The sequence below is a fragment of the Ursus americanus genome, chromosome 14, assembly GCF_024610735.1.
Source record: "Ursus americanus isolate L20-20 chromosome 14, mUrsAme1.1.p, whole genome shotgun sequence".
Classification (NCBI taxonomy): Eukaryota; Metazoa; Chordata; class Mammalia; order Carnivora; family Ursidae; genus Ursus; species Ursus americanus.
The window spans coordinates 3688746-3702265 of NC_142140.1; the positions used below are offsets into that span (position 1 = coordinate 3688746).

The following is a 13520-nucleotide window of genomic DNA, read 5'->3' on the forward strand; positions in this document are numbered from 1 at the left end:
TGGGCGGGCCAGAAAGCACCTCATCAGAAATGCCAAAGTGCTGAGAAACATGAGCAGGTGTGGCGGACGGCCAGGGTGTGGGCCACATCCCCCCCAGACTGTGCCACATCCCCCGCCCACTCCTGTGGCCCATGAATTCTCTCTGGGCTCCGGGATGCCGCGTCTGAGCCTGGAGGGGCTCAGGCCAGCCCCCTACAGGGCGGTTTACGAGGGCCTCAAGTGGTGTTTCTGTTACCAGCAGAAGGGCTCTTTTCAGTTACCTGACTCTTTCTGGGACATCCTGAGGCCTGCTGCTCCGGCCGGACTTCTAAGAGGCACAAAAGAGCACAGACTCCAGCAATGATGTGCCCCCCGTCATGGTGAGGTCGGAACGGAATACAGATGAAAAACCACACTCGCAAGTGTTTGTCGGGCAGGTACCCTCAGGACTCAAACTCCAACTAGAAACTGTTGGGGGGGTGGGGGGTGAAAACACCGGGCAGCGGCCGCAGACTAGAAACGAGGACAGAAATTGTTGACAACAGCTAATTCTGAGGGTAGGAGAATAGGTATTCATCAGATTATTCTTTGTTCTCCTCTGTCCTATGTCAACTTCTAAATACAAACATTTCCCCCCGACAGTGGACATAACCTAGAGAACTATTGCTGTGCCCTCATTGTACAGGGAAGTAAACTGAGGCTCAGAAAGAAGAGGGGACTGGTTATGGGCCATGCCAAGGGCCAGGGCCGGGACATAAGCCATCCAAGGCCAAATTTGGGTGTCTTCTGCTATTGGAGTTCCCTCCCGGCTCCATAGAAGTGCGGTCTGCATCCCACAGCTCTCCAGATGGGCTCAGAACACCCTACTGACACACGCTCCTGGAGAGTCAGGCTGGCTCCTTCCGGGGCTGGGCATGGAAGAACTGGCCACACATATGCAATTCTGGAATGTTTCTGCTTCCAGAATCTGGCAAGACATGAATCGCCTTTTCCAGAGAGGGAGGACGGGTAATTCTTGAGACACAGTTGTTAATCACACCGAGCCAGGCAGACAGAGACAGGGAGTGCTGGAGGAGATAAGAGTGGGGATGACAGGTAGGAGCACCTCAGATCTGGCTAGCGCTAAGACCCGCGGGGGCCGTTTTTTGATTAAAATTGAAAGTATGGGGCACTTGTCTGGCTCAGTTGGAAGAGCATGGGACTCTTGATCTTGGGGTCATGAGTTTGAGTCCCACGTGCGTGTAGAGATTACTTAAATAAATAAAACTTTAAAATATATATATATGGGGGCACCTGGGTGGCTCAGTCGGTCAAGCGTCTGCCTTCAGCTCAGGTCATGATCTCAGGGTTCTCAGATCGAGCTCCTTGTCAGGACCCCTGCTCAGCGGGGAGTCTGCTTCTCCCTCTCCCTCTCCCTGCTCGTTCTCTCTCTCAAATAAACTTTTAAAAAAGTAAAATAAAAATTAAAAAAAATATATAAGTGTGCTGGGGGAGGATGATAATTAATCTTATGTGTCAGCTTGACTGGGCCAAGAAGTTACTTGAGCAACATTATTCTGGGTGTTTCCACAACGGTATTTTTGGATGAGATTTAACATTTAAACCAGTGGACTGAGTAAAGCAGATTGTCCTAATGCCAGTGGGCCTCACCCAATCAGTTGAAGGCCCGAATAACCCAAAAGGGCTGACCCTCCGGCAACTAAGAATTTCTCTTGCCTGACTGCCTTTAATTGGGATACTGGCTTATTGCCTTCAGACTCAAACTGAAATATCAGCTTTTCCTGGGTTTGCAGCCTGCCGGCCTTTGGACGGGAGTTATATCATTGGCTTTCCTGGGTTTCTAGCTTGCCAACTCACCCTGCAGATCTTGGAACTTGTGACCCTCTGTCATCACATGGGCCAATTCCTTATAATAAATCTCTTTATATATAACAAAATTGTATACCACCGGTCCTTGTTTCTTCAGAGAATCCTTACTAATACAGGGAGAGGGTAGAAGATAACAACTGTCCACCATGTGTTAAACCCAGAGCTGAATACTTATAACCATCAGATTACTTATCCTCCAGCAGGCCTATCTGGGAAAATGAAACTAAGGCTCAGAGAGATGCAGCAATTTCCCCAAAGCCACACAGCTGTAAGTGGCAGGGCCAGGGATCACAGCAAGGTCCGTGCAACAACAGGTCAGATATTTCTCCCACTTCTTGAGTGTGTTCCCCAGGGCAGGACGCACACAACACCGGAGAGGCTACACAGATGAACTATTTTTAATGGACTCAATGTATTTTGATTATTGTTCTTTCATTTTAAAGCGTTGGAGGAAAAACAAATATATATGAGTACTCATGTACTCATAGATGTTGATACTGAAGACAATGTCAATATCCAAAAACGTGAGCCATTTTGTAGGAAGTTGTAAATTCCAATACCGGTCGTACATAAAAAAGGCCCGAGCCTGACAGAGGCAGGAAGTGTCTGCAGTTTGACAGCGGGGGGTGGTGGGGTCCAGGGAGAGTGAGGGGCTGAGCCTCGCCACGCCAGCCACACCTTCTCTCTGGTGCTACTGTATCCGCTGCCATTTTCGAGGTTTCCAGAAACACAGGACGGTACATTGCACAGCAATATCCACAGCTCCGAACACCAGGAAGTCCCCTCTCTGGTTGGGTCAGTCCCCCCGTGAGGGACGGAGGAAAGGATGAACGGTGCACCGCGTGCCCCAAGAGCTAATATAGCGGCTGCACGCAGCCCGGGCAAGGGCGCGAGGGGATCCTCAGGAAGGAGGTGGGGGGCGGGGGGCAGGGCTTGGAGACAGACGAGCACTAACGACGCCTGGGAGGCAGGTCTGCATGCAGGCCTGACAGCTGAGGTGCCCACCGTGTAACCTGCCACCCACGGAAGCCAGGTCCCTGCTACCGCAGCCCAATTCATTTGCATACAGCATCGTGTTCCACCCAAGAAACAGGTCCTGGCTCGTGCAGCTTTTCTGCCCAAGAGCCTGCCTCTGCCCCCCCCCCCCGGTTTAAATTAGCTGCCACTCCGCAGAAAGGATTCGTGGTGCTCCAGCTTGCACATCTCAAGGTCAGCAGGTCTGCCCCACCCTCCCCCACACCAGCACTCCCCGGGGCCCCCAGGACAGGCTCCCAGGGCTTCCCTGTGGCCCTGGGGCAGTCTGGTAAGCAGCACTTGGTGCCGGAGACAGGCCTCACTCTGTTCTCCCGTCTGTGGCAGGCTGCTTGCTGCAAGGTGAAGTCCTAAGATAGCGGGGTATTGCCACTCACCAGCTGTGTGACCTTAAGCAAATGATTTAACCTCTCTGGGCCTCTGTTTCTTCATCTACACAATGGAATAAAAATCATTCCTGCCACAAAGGATTGGGGTGGATTAGATGGGATAGAAACTATAAAGCTCTCATCATGGGCCTTGTACATAGTAAGCTCCCAAGTTCAGGAAACAGAAGGAGGTTCCCAAATGAGGGGTCTTTGGTGCAATTCTGACCACAAGAACCTTGCTTTTTAAAGGAAGTTAGACAGCGGCGCCTGGCTGGTTCAGATGGCGGAGTGTGTGGCTCTTGATCTCGGGGTTGTGAGTTTGAGCCCCATGTGGGTGGAGATTACTTAAAAATGAAATCTTAAAAATAAATGAAGGAAGGAAGGATGGAAGGAAGGCAATGCAGGTCCTTCTATATTGTGATCATTGATGCCTCACCCTGTCCATCCCCTTCCCTGAGTGAAGCCTGACCCTGGTCCCTATTGTCAGGGCCCCCATGACAACTTCATCGTGGGTCCCCCACCCCCAACAGCAGATATCCTCAGAACCACAAGCAAAGATTTAGGCCCAAGGCAGGGTTGCTGGCCCAAGGCCACACCACTGGCAAGATCCCAAGCCACTGGACTTGGAGTCTAACCTCTGCTCAGAAGCCCGCTCCCCCCCTCTTACTCTCAGCTCTGACACCTTCAATTCTTTGCTGCTGCTGTTCCTGACATTTCACACGCCGTTCTCCAAGCTCTCCAGCTGCACAGCCTTCATGGCTCACAGTAAATGGCAGCTCTTCCATGGACCCATCCCCGAGCCTCCTCCCCCTCTCCTCTCAGCCCCCACAGCCCCCCTGGTCCTCCTTGGGGTCCCTAATGCATGCATGCATGTATGTGTGCTTTCATTCATCGAATCCATATTTACCGGGTCATATGCCATATTCCAGGTACTGTTCTAAGCCCTGGGGATACACCAAAGTACAAAACATGCATTAATCCCCACCTTCACGGAGCTTACATCTCAGTGGGAAAGAAGAATAAACAAAACGAGTAAATATAGGATCTTACACAATAGGGCTATGGGCAGACAGAAAGCAGGGATAGGAAAGGTCGTGATTTTCAGTAGGGTGGTCAGAGGAAGCCTAGCAGAGGGGGCACCATGAACACAGCCTCAAACGTCTCTGAAGGAGAGGCAGACGTTGGCTCTTTGAATATCTGGGAGAAGAAAAGGATCAGCAAGCCCAAGTGGCTCAAGGCAATGGCTCAACAATGACCCGCTTCCTTGTCCAACTTCCCTCAGAGACAGTGTGAGGACAGAGCCCGTGGCTTGTTCATTTCTTGCCCCCACTGCCGCTAGCACAAGACTCTGGTACAAGATCCTGCAGATGCCCTTTATCAGGTTATAGATTCTCTCCTATGCCTAGTTTGCTACAGATTTTTATCATCAATGGACACTGAATGCTCTGCACCTATAGAGACAATTAGTTATATGGCTTTTCTTTTAATTCTATGGATATGGTGAATTACACTGATTGTTAATGTTAAACCAACCTTGCATTCCTGGGATTTACCCCAGTAGGTCACGATGACTCATCACCATTTTTAATATTTTTCTGGGTTTGATTTGTTATTATTTTGTGAAAGAATTTTGTGCTTTTGGCCTGTGGATTTCTTTTTCTTGTAATGTTTTTGTCTGGTTTGGAATCAGTGGAATGTTGGCCTCATAAAAAATGACCTAGGAAAAAACACTCCTTGTCTCTTTCCTGAGAGTTTATATATATATATACATATAAAAATGTACTACTCCTTCCTTAAATGTTTCATAGGATTTACAGCCATCTGGGCTTGGAATTTTCTTTAGGAGGTTTTTAATTGTAAACTTAATTTCACCAAATGTCCTAAATGGAGCAGGAGGCAAGGATGTCATTCCCATAGGGGACCTGTGTTGGATTTTGGCTGCCCAGCCTCCACTTGCCTCTTTCAGTAACAGCACCCAGCTTTTCCAGAGTGCTCACACTCCTCCAGACACTAGGAGGCAAGGTGGCTGTGGTCTGGCCAATGGGCTCTGTGTTCACCAGACTGGAGAGAGGTTCAGACCCAGCACGTACCCAGGTGAGGCAGCCAGAATGGGCGATGTAGCCTGTGCCCCACTAGACTTGACTCTGGGGGCTGGACGGCTGGACCTGTGTGATCTTGCTACCCCAGGAGAGCACCTGGCCAAAGCTGAGACACGAGGACGGAGAACCAAGGTCCTGCTAATAATTGCATAAACCGCCGCAGGACAGAAGTGGGAAACAAATTCCGCCAGGGCTTCCAGTTCTGGGAGCCAACGCAACAGTCCTTTGTTTTATTTAAACTATTTCGGCTTGAGTTTCCTGTTGCATATAGTCAGAAGAGTCTAGACAAAAGAAATACCCCTGCCTGAATTCTTTCAGGCTTACTGCTTGATGTCATTCTCAGACTATTGGTATTTTTTTAAAGCAAAAAGCCCCCTGTATTTATTAGGTGCTTATTCTCTGTCAGGCACAGAGCGAAACACACCCCAAATGTTTCATTTGCTCCAAACATCGTATTAAAACCCCCATTTGAGGGGCGCCTGGGTGGGGGCTCAGTTGGTTGAGCATCTGACTCTTGATCTCAGCTCAGGTCTTGATCTTGGGGTCGTGAGTTCGGGCCCCGTGTTGGGTTCCACGTTGGGTGTGGAGCCTACTGAAAAATAATACAAAAAAACCATCTGATACCTGAGGAGACCTCCACATGGATATTAAGTCACCAGCCCAAGGTCACAGTCCTAGAAAAACAGCTCAGTCCAGCCTGGTCCCGGACTCCTGGTCTGGACACTGCCCTACTCCCTTGTGCTGAATGCACAACTATTCAAAACAGGGCCGAAGGCCGCTTGCCCCTACCTGGGGCTGCCCATGTGGAGGGCCTGGGCTCCCAGATTCTGGCAGAAGATGGCCTCAACCCTCTCCTGAATCATTACCTCACCTATATCTTTCATACTGCTTTTGCAAAGTGTCATTGGCTTTATTAAACCAACCACTGGCTGAGAAGCTCTGGCACATTTCCGCGTGCACCCCAGAAGCAAGCTGGCTCTGGGGTCAATGACCTGGTTTTGAATGTGGCTCTTCCAAACACTGGCTCCTAATCTGTGGCTGCCCATTTGCCCAGTGAGTAGTCATTTGTTTCGTTTTTAGGATTAAGTGGGGGAAATAATACAAAGGGATTAGCAAAAGAAAAAAAACAAAACAAAACCAAAACCTGGTTCTGCTATTTTGGTTCCCACTGCCACACACCCCTCTGCAACATTCGAAGCCTGTGGACGCACATCTCGGGCCTGCGGGGCAGCTGGCTGGACGCCTGCTCGTCTGCCCACCCGTCCCCACCTCAGGCCCCTTTCTGCATGCTGCCCTCCCGGACCAGTCACAGCCAGGAAACTCTTGTATCTTTTTCTTATTTTTTTTTTCTTTTAAATTGATTCTTCTCTAGGGGCGCCTGGGTGGCACAGCGGTTAAGCGTCTGCCTTCGGCTCAAGGCGTGATCCCGGCGTTGCGGGATCGAGCCCCACATCAGGCTCCTCCGCTATGAGCCTGCTTCTTCCTCTCCCACTTCCCCTGCTTGTGTTCCCTCTCTCACTGGCTGTCTCTATCTCTGTCAAATAAATAAATTTAAAAATCTTTAAAAAAAATTGATTCTTCTCTAAAGAAAAAGTACTTTAAAAGGAAACCTAGGGGCGCCTGGGTGGCACATTGGTTAAGTGTCTGCCTTCGGCTCAAGGCGTGATCCCGGCGTTGCGGGATCGAGCCCCACATCGGGCTCCTCCGCTGTGAGCCTGCGTCTTCCTCTCCCACTCCCCCTGCTTGTGTTCCCTCTCTCGCTGGCTGTCTCTATCTCTGTCAAATAAATAAATTAAAAAATCTTTAAAAAATAAAAAAATAAAAATAAATAAAAGGAAACCTTATATCACTAGTGTAAATGGAAAACCCATATCATTCGCCATACATCTCAGGTAACCATAAAAAGAAAACATGAATCAAAACAATGTTTCTAGACTGTGGGGGAAGGGAGGCACCGCTGCCTGCAAAGGTTCTGGGCCCATCTGCCTGCTCTCAGGAGACAGGCAAAGAGCCAAAGGTGTCATGGAAAGCAGAATGGTGGTTTCCAGGGGCCGCGTGGGGGTGGGCGGGGTGAGGGGAGCTCCTGTCTGATAGGAACAGAGTTTCAGTTGAGGATTACGGACAAGCCCTGGAGGTAGAGGGTGGTGATGGTAGCACAACGATGAGAACATATTTAAAGCCACTGAACTGTGCACCTACACGCGATTAAGACAGTTAATTTTACAATTTGTGTATCTCACCACAATTTTATAAAAAAGCAAAAAAGGTAAATAGCATACTGGCACCAAAAATAAACCTTTATTTTGAGGAACTCTAAAGGACTGACAGTGCATTTTGGAAGGGTAACTCTTTCCCATTCCCAATGTGACATGAGGGCCGCTCCCACGCCACGTGTTGGGCGCTGTGGGGCCCCACTACCTTGGGGGAGCCATTCCCCACTGCTCAGAACACAGGAACAGGCGCTGGGCAGGGCAACCCAAGGACGTGCGAGGGTCAGGCCAGAAAGCGAGAGTCCAGAAAGGAGAAGCGAGAGATGTACAAAGAGCAGAGGTGGGGGGAGGGGCAGAGGAAAACACAGCCCCCCACCCTCTACCTGCGGGCTCCAGCCCCTCCGAGGCAGAAGCAGGGCCTGCAGGGAGGAAGCCACCCAGAGGGGCTGGCAGGGCAGACCGCAAAGGAAGCAGGAAGAAAACAACCCAGCACCAGGTCAACTCGAGTCAACACACACTTCCCCGGCACCTCCCTCCGTGGGTCGTTGAAGGGAATTGAGCAAGGCCCCACCAGCCCTGCAGGAACCGAGCTGCAGGCGGCCCTTGAGACGGATGCAGAGCAGAGAGCAAGGCCCTGAGAACCAATTGGTCCCAGGCTAACATGGCCCAAGTCCTGACCCTGGCAAGCCCCTCCCTGTCTCCTAACCACAGCCCACAGGGGCCCGCATGGCCCGGCCCCCGCCAACCTCTCTAACCTCGCCCTTCCCCTCACCACACATGCCTCATCTGTGCTCTTCCGGCGGCAAGCGTGGCCCCTCCTCAGGGCCTTTGCACTTGCTGCTCCCTCCGGCTCGTACCCGCGCAGGTCCCGGGTCAGCTTCAGAAAGGGCGCCCTGCATTATGTTCTTCACAGACTTACTGCCACGTGAAATGCAGCCATTCCGCTCACCTTAGCTGCTTATCTCACTCCCCCAACCAGCTCCAGGCTCCAGGCAAGCAGCGCGCCCTCTGCTTCCTCACTCCCCCTGACCCAGGACCAGGAACAGGGCGGGATCAGTTCTAAGTCACAAATCTTCATCACCAGGTAAGCGGGTCCCCAGCCCTCATCAGTGAGATACGTGGTGCCGACCAGTGCTTGCCGCCCGCCCCTCGCAGGGCGTTTGGGCAGGATGCTTCTCCACGGTGAGGACGGGTGGGCCTCTGGCCGAATTAAACCCACTTTTTGGGTTAAGCTCACACACTGTGACCCTGTTTCAGTGTTAGTGCTTGATCCTCCAGTTTCCCCTGGGTGCTCCTGCCTCCTCACCTGTCCAGCTGCCAGCATGTGGACAGCCTCGGGCCTGTCCGGGAGCTCAGCAGAAGGCGGCCGGGCTGGACGACTCTCCAGCGTGGCTCAGTGTGTGGAGGGGTTTTCGGAAGAGCCAGAGGAAACCCTTCCCCTCACCCTTTCTTTCCCACTTTCCCCCAGGCTCTAACGGGACTGGCTGCTCCCTTACACTGGGGGCAGGCCCAGAGGCCCCAGGAGGAGCCGCTGACCTTGGCCCTCACGCGGTTACAGGTCAGCAAGGACAGAGGGGCTGTTGGCTCCTTCATGCCCACGGATTCCCAAGGGTGGCCTGCGGTGCGCGGGACACAACATACGCCAAGAACAAGTTCCACTGCGTGGGGACCCAGACAGCCAGAAGGGCTCCCATTTGCCTCCCCAAGAATCCTCATACCCGTGGCTGAGAAGTGCACCCTGGTTCAGGACCTAGCCTGGCAAACACGCCAGGCAGCTCCACGGTGCCCCGGGGAGACTTCCCAGAACAGGAAAGGGGGAGAATTCTGGGCACAGCAGTTTAGTGAGGGCTATAGGGTGCCCTTTACGAGGCCGATCATCTCCCCTCAGCCGGGGGCAGCACAGCAGCTCATGGTGTACGCTTAGGGCCTTCTCTGGTCAGCCACCCCTGGCCAAGAGCCCTGCCTCACCTGGAGACCCGGGAGGATGCACAACGCCGCCTTCCCCCAGCAGCAGCCAAACGGCTTTGTGTTGGAGGATTTTGCCCAACTGCAGGCTCACGGCAGTGTTCCCAGCACAGTTAGGACAGGCCAGACTACGACCCTATGGTGTTCGGTATGTTTGGTGTATTAAAGGCACTTTGGACCTCATGATACTTTCAACTTAGGATGGGCTTATCGGGGCCTAACGCCATCACAGGTCGAGGAAGATCTGTGGTGATAGTGTGGGAGCTCGCAGGGACGCCCCCATTCCCACCCCAGTCAGGGACTTGCGGCCTCGGTGTTATTTGCTGGATGCTGATTGAATCCTTTGATCCTGTTTGATAATAAAGTGCTGAGTGTATCACATAACTTACTGGATACTGTGCTGAAAGTGAAAAACAGAAAGTCGTATGAGTACAGGATGGTTGTGAGGGGATCAGTGGCTGATCCTGTGATCACGTGGTTGGCCTGGCGCTGTCACTGCCCAGCATCACGGGAGAGTGTCGTACTGCATGTCGCTAGTCTGGGGAAAGATCCAAATTCAAAGTTCCGGGAGTTTCTACGGAATGCCTATCGCTTTTGCACCATTGTAAAGTTGAAAAAGTCAGTGGAACCATCGTTAGTCGGGGGCCACCTGTATTTATGTGACATCACACAGAGCCCCTCCTTCTTGAGGCTCAGAGGACAATGTGGGCAGGTTACACTACATGATCTCTATGGCTCGTAGGGCCCGAAAACTGTCCAATTATTTGATGCCATAAAATCAAGAAACAGGGAAAGTGAACCTCGAGCCACTGGGTGAGGCACGTGGTGATTTCAGTCAACTCGGAGCCTGGCCCCAAGTTCAAAGGATCGAGCAAAAATTCCCCCACCGTCCAGGAGAGTTTCAGTTATTTTTTGTTCTTCAGCTCAGACTTAACAATGAACTTCTTGGATGAAGGGGATATTTTCCTCCCAGGTTGAGGTAATTGTGGTTATACAGCCTGTCTGCATGCCAACTCTAAAAATCTCCAGAGGAGATTCTTCAAAAACTAAAGCAACAGAGGACTCAAGTAGGAGCAGCACTACTAAAAAATAAGTATTTTCAGTGCTTGATTGATGGGAGATTTTCCTGTGAAGTTAAGGGGAAAATCACAACCACAAAACACCTCTGAGGAGACACTTAGGCTAAGCAGTCACACATTTGCAATAAAAATTATGCATCTGATGCAAAACAAGTTATAAGGTACTTAGCACTTCTCTGATGCATAAGAGATTAGGAATTTTTTCCCCCCTTCCTCCTAAGAAACTATACAAGTAAATTAAAAACCACCAGCCTCCCTCAGAAAAGAAAATGTACTTGGGGGAAAAAAAGGTTACTTCAGGGGAAATAAAAAAAAAAGGACAGCTATAGAATCTCAAAGGAAGTAGCATACAAATACATCCGAAGGGGTTCATTTGAAGCCGGCTGTTTTTAATAACCGGCTTCCTCCTTCTTGCCCATATATCAAGGACAACTTCCACCAGAGAACGATCACGTATCTCCTGAACGTATGGGCTAACAGCTCATCTTCCCATACAAGACAAGGCCCTAGTCGGAGACACAGGAGACCTTAAGCCGAAGCTCAGCCTTGACACCAAACCAGGAACGAGACCCTCCAGGTGCATAATGCACTAAACCCAAAATACAATTGGCTGACGTAGCATGGCCTTATTTCAGGAGGCTGACTTTCCAAAAATAAATAGCGGCAAGTAGTACTACCGAGGAAGAATGCTCCTCTGAACTCTGGGGACCATCCTTGCATCTATGCAGACTGATAGGCAAACAGACTTAAAACATACACACACATCTGGTTCTCGGTAACAGCGATCACGCCTTGGTAAGCGTCAACGCTGACCCAGGCATCAAACAGGTCAAGAAAGGGAGAGGCAGAAGTGTCTCATGGACGCCAGCGGCCAGAGAGCCTCCTTGCATCTCAAGCAAGGTGGGGCTGTGAGGTGTGGGTGGGGCCTCAGTCACACCCAGGGCTGTCTCCAAACCACCAGAGTAGAAGCTGCATTCTTCTCAGTCTGCTGGACAGAAGGCCTGGACCACATTACCCCGCCCGGCCAGGGGCCTAGCCAGGTCTCTCTGTCTAGGAGGAAAAAGGGAACAGAGGGCTCTAATTTCATTAGTTTCTGAGGTTTCCAAGATCCCATCCCCCACAATGAATGCAGAATTCCTGAGTTCCCCCAGGAAGCCAGGGGGGGAATTGTCGAAAAAAGCCTGAGTTTTGAGCATAAAGCCTAACCCCACCCTGGACAACCTGGAGAGAATCACCAATCATTCCTTGCATTTCATTTTTCATCTGTAAAATGGGTCCCTAGGGTTTCCTCCCCAAGACCTTTAATCAAGGTTTATGTTCCTCCCAGAGAGGTTGAACGGGTACTATTCTTCCCACACATGCCTTTCAGGCTTCTCCACAAACCCAATTCCCACACCAGTCCGGCGCCGGGGATGACTCCCCCATCACTAGACAAAATCAAGAAACCTGCGTCTCCAGACCAGGGCTTTGCAGGGCCTTGACCACCAGCTACCCGGAGTCCTGGAGAAGGTGAAGTTAAGACCACGTGGACCCCCATCCCCGGCCCGGGCCCAGGAGCTCCAGTGCATTCCTCTCCCTACAGGGGAAGTCCTGAAGACCCCTATCCCTGGTAGGGCCTTCCCGGGGGCCCTCCGCAGCATCGGACGCCCTTGCTCAAGTCAGGCCGACTCTCGGGCCCCTCCTGGCGCACAAACCGCAAACAGACAGCTAGCTGCGGGCCAGGCCCGGCTCCCTTCCAGCCGGAGCGGCGCGGAGGCCCAGGCGGCGCCATGCGCAGTGGCGGCAACCCGCGCGCACGCCGCCCAGTCCGGCGCGGCCAGTCGCTCGGGCCGGCCTTGGCCGCCTGGCCGCCGCCCGGGTGCCCGGGGAGCGCGCGCCGGAGCACCTGCTGCGCGCGGGCCTGCTGGGGGCGCGCCCGGCCACCCCGCCTGCCCCCCGCCCCACCCGGCGCCCGCCCCGGCCCGGCAGCCGCGCGTGCCCGCAGGCCCCGCCGGACCAGCCCCGCTAGCCGCGGTCGCGCTCTCCCCGCGCCGGCGCACCTGCAGCGCGCTCCCGCCTTCCGTCCTCCCCGGCCCCAGGGCCCTCCCTCCCCCGGCCGTGGGCCGCGCGCCTCACCAGCGGTAGCAGCCCTCCGAGGCCTCCAGCGTGAAGTTTACGCGCGTGGCCCGCGTGAAGGGCAGCAGCACTTTGGGGATGTTGAGCTTGGCCGCCGCGGCGGTGGGGCCCAGCGCCAGCAGCACCGAGAGCGCGAGCAGCAGCAGCGGCAGCCCCCGGCCCCGCGCCGCCATCCTCGCCGCGCTTCACCTCCGGCGACCCGGCGCCTGGCCGCCCGCGCGCTCCCCCTCGCGCCCTCCTTCCCCGCCCGCGCGCGCCGGGCCAGCAGGTGATAAGCGCGGGAGGGAGGAGGCGGAGCGAGGGCCGCGGCCTAGGGCCACTTCCTGGGCCCCGGCAGGGCCCGAGCGCGGGAACGGAGGAGGCCGAGCCCGCGGCGACCCCACCCCCGGCCCGGGCCCGCGCGCCCTCGACCACGCGGGGCGGAGGGAGGGTCTGGAGCGCGCGCGCCCTGAGCCAAGCAGTGCGGGCGGGGTAACGAGATGGGGCACGCGCCCCGGGACACGTGGGGGATGGGGCCCGCGCCGGAGCCACGGTCAGGCGGGGAATGAAGGGCTAGGGCACGCGTCCACGTGGGGTCAGCCTGAACGCGGGCGCCTGCCGGCCACCCCTCGACCTCGCGGGAATCACTGCGCAGTTTTGTGGTCTACACGCTCATACCCCGTGGTTTCCAACTCTCTGGCTGTTACTGGGCGCCAGTGTGGAGCCTTCCGGCCATTCGTGCAGTCATTCATTCGGCTCTGCTCAGCGCCCCTGGCGATCGAGCAGGACCTGGGCGAGACTGACCGTCAACACGCAAAGGGATAG

General features: G+C 53.7%; 1 protein-coding gene across 1 annotated transcript in view; it reads right to left on the reverse strand.

Annotated features, from left to right (window-relative positions):
* The window catches only part of NUP210 (nucleoporin 210), a 103852-nt gene extending 90837 nt beyond the window's left edge, over positions 1-13015 (reverse strand). The window contains exon 1 of the mRNA XM_045812304.2: positions 12717-13015. Coding sequence (XP_045668260.2) covers positions 12717-12889 — 173 coding nt within the window. The 5' untranslated portion in view covers positions 12890-13015. The remainder of the gene's footprint in view (positions 1-12716) is intronic.
* Between the last annotated feature and the right edge of the window lie 505 nt (positions 13016-13520).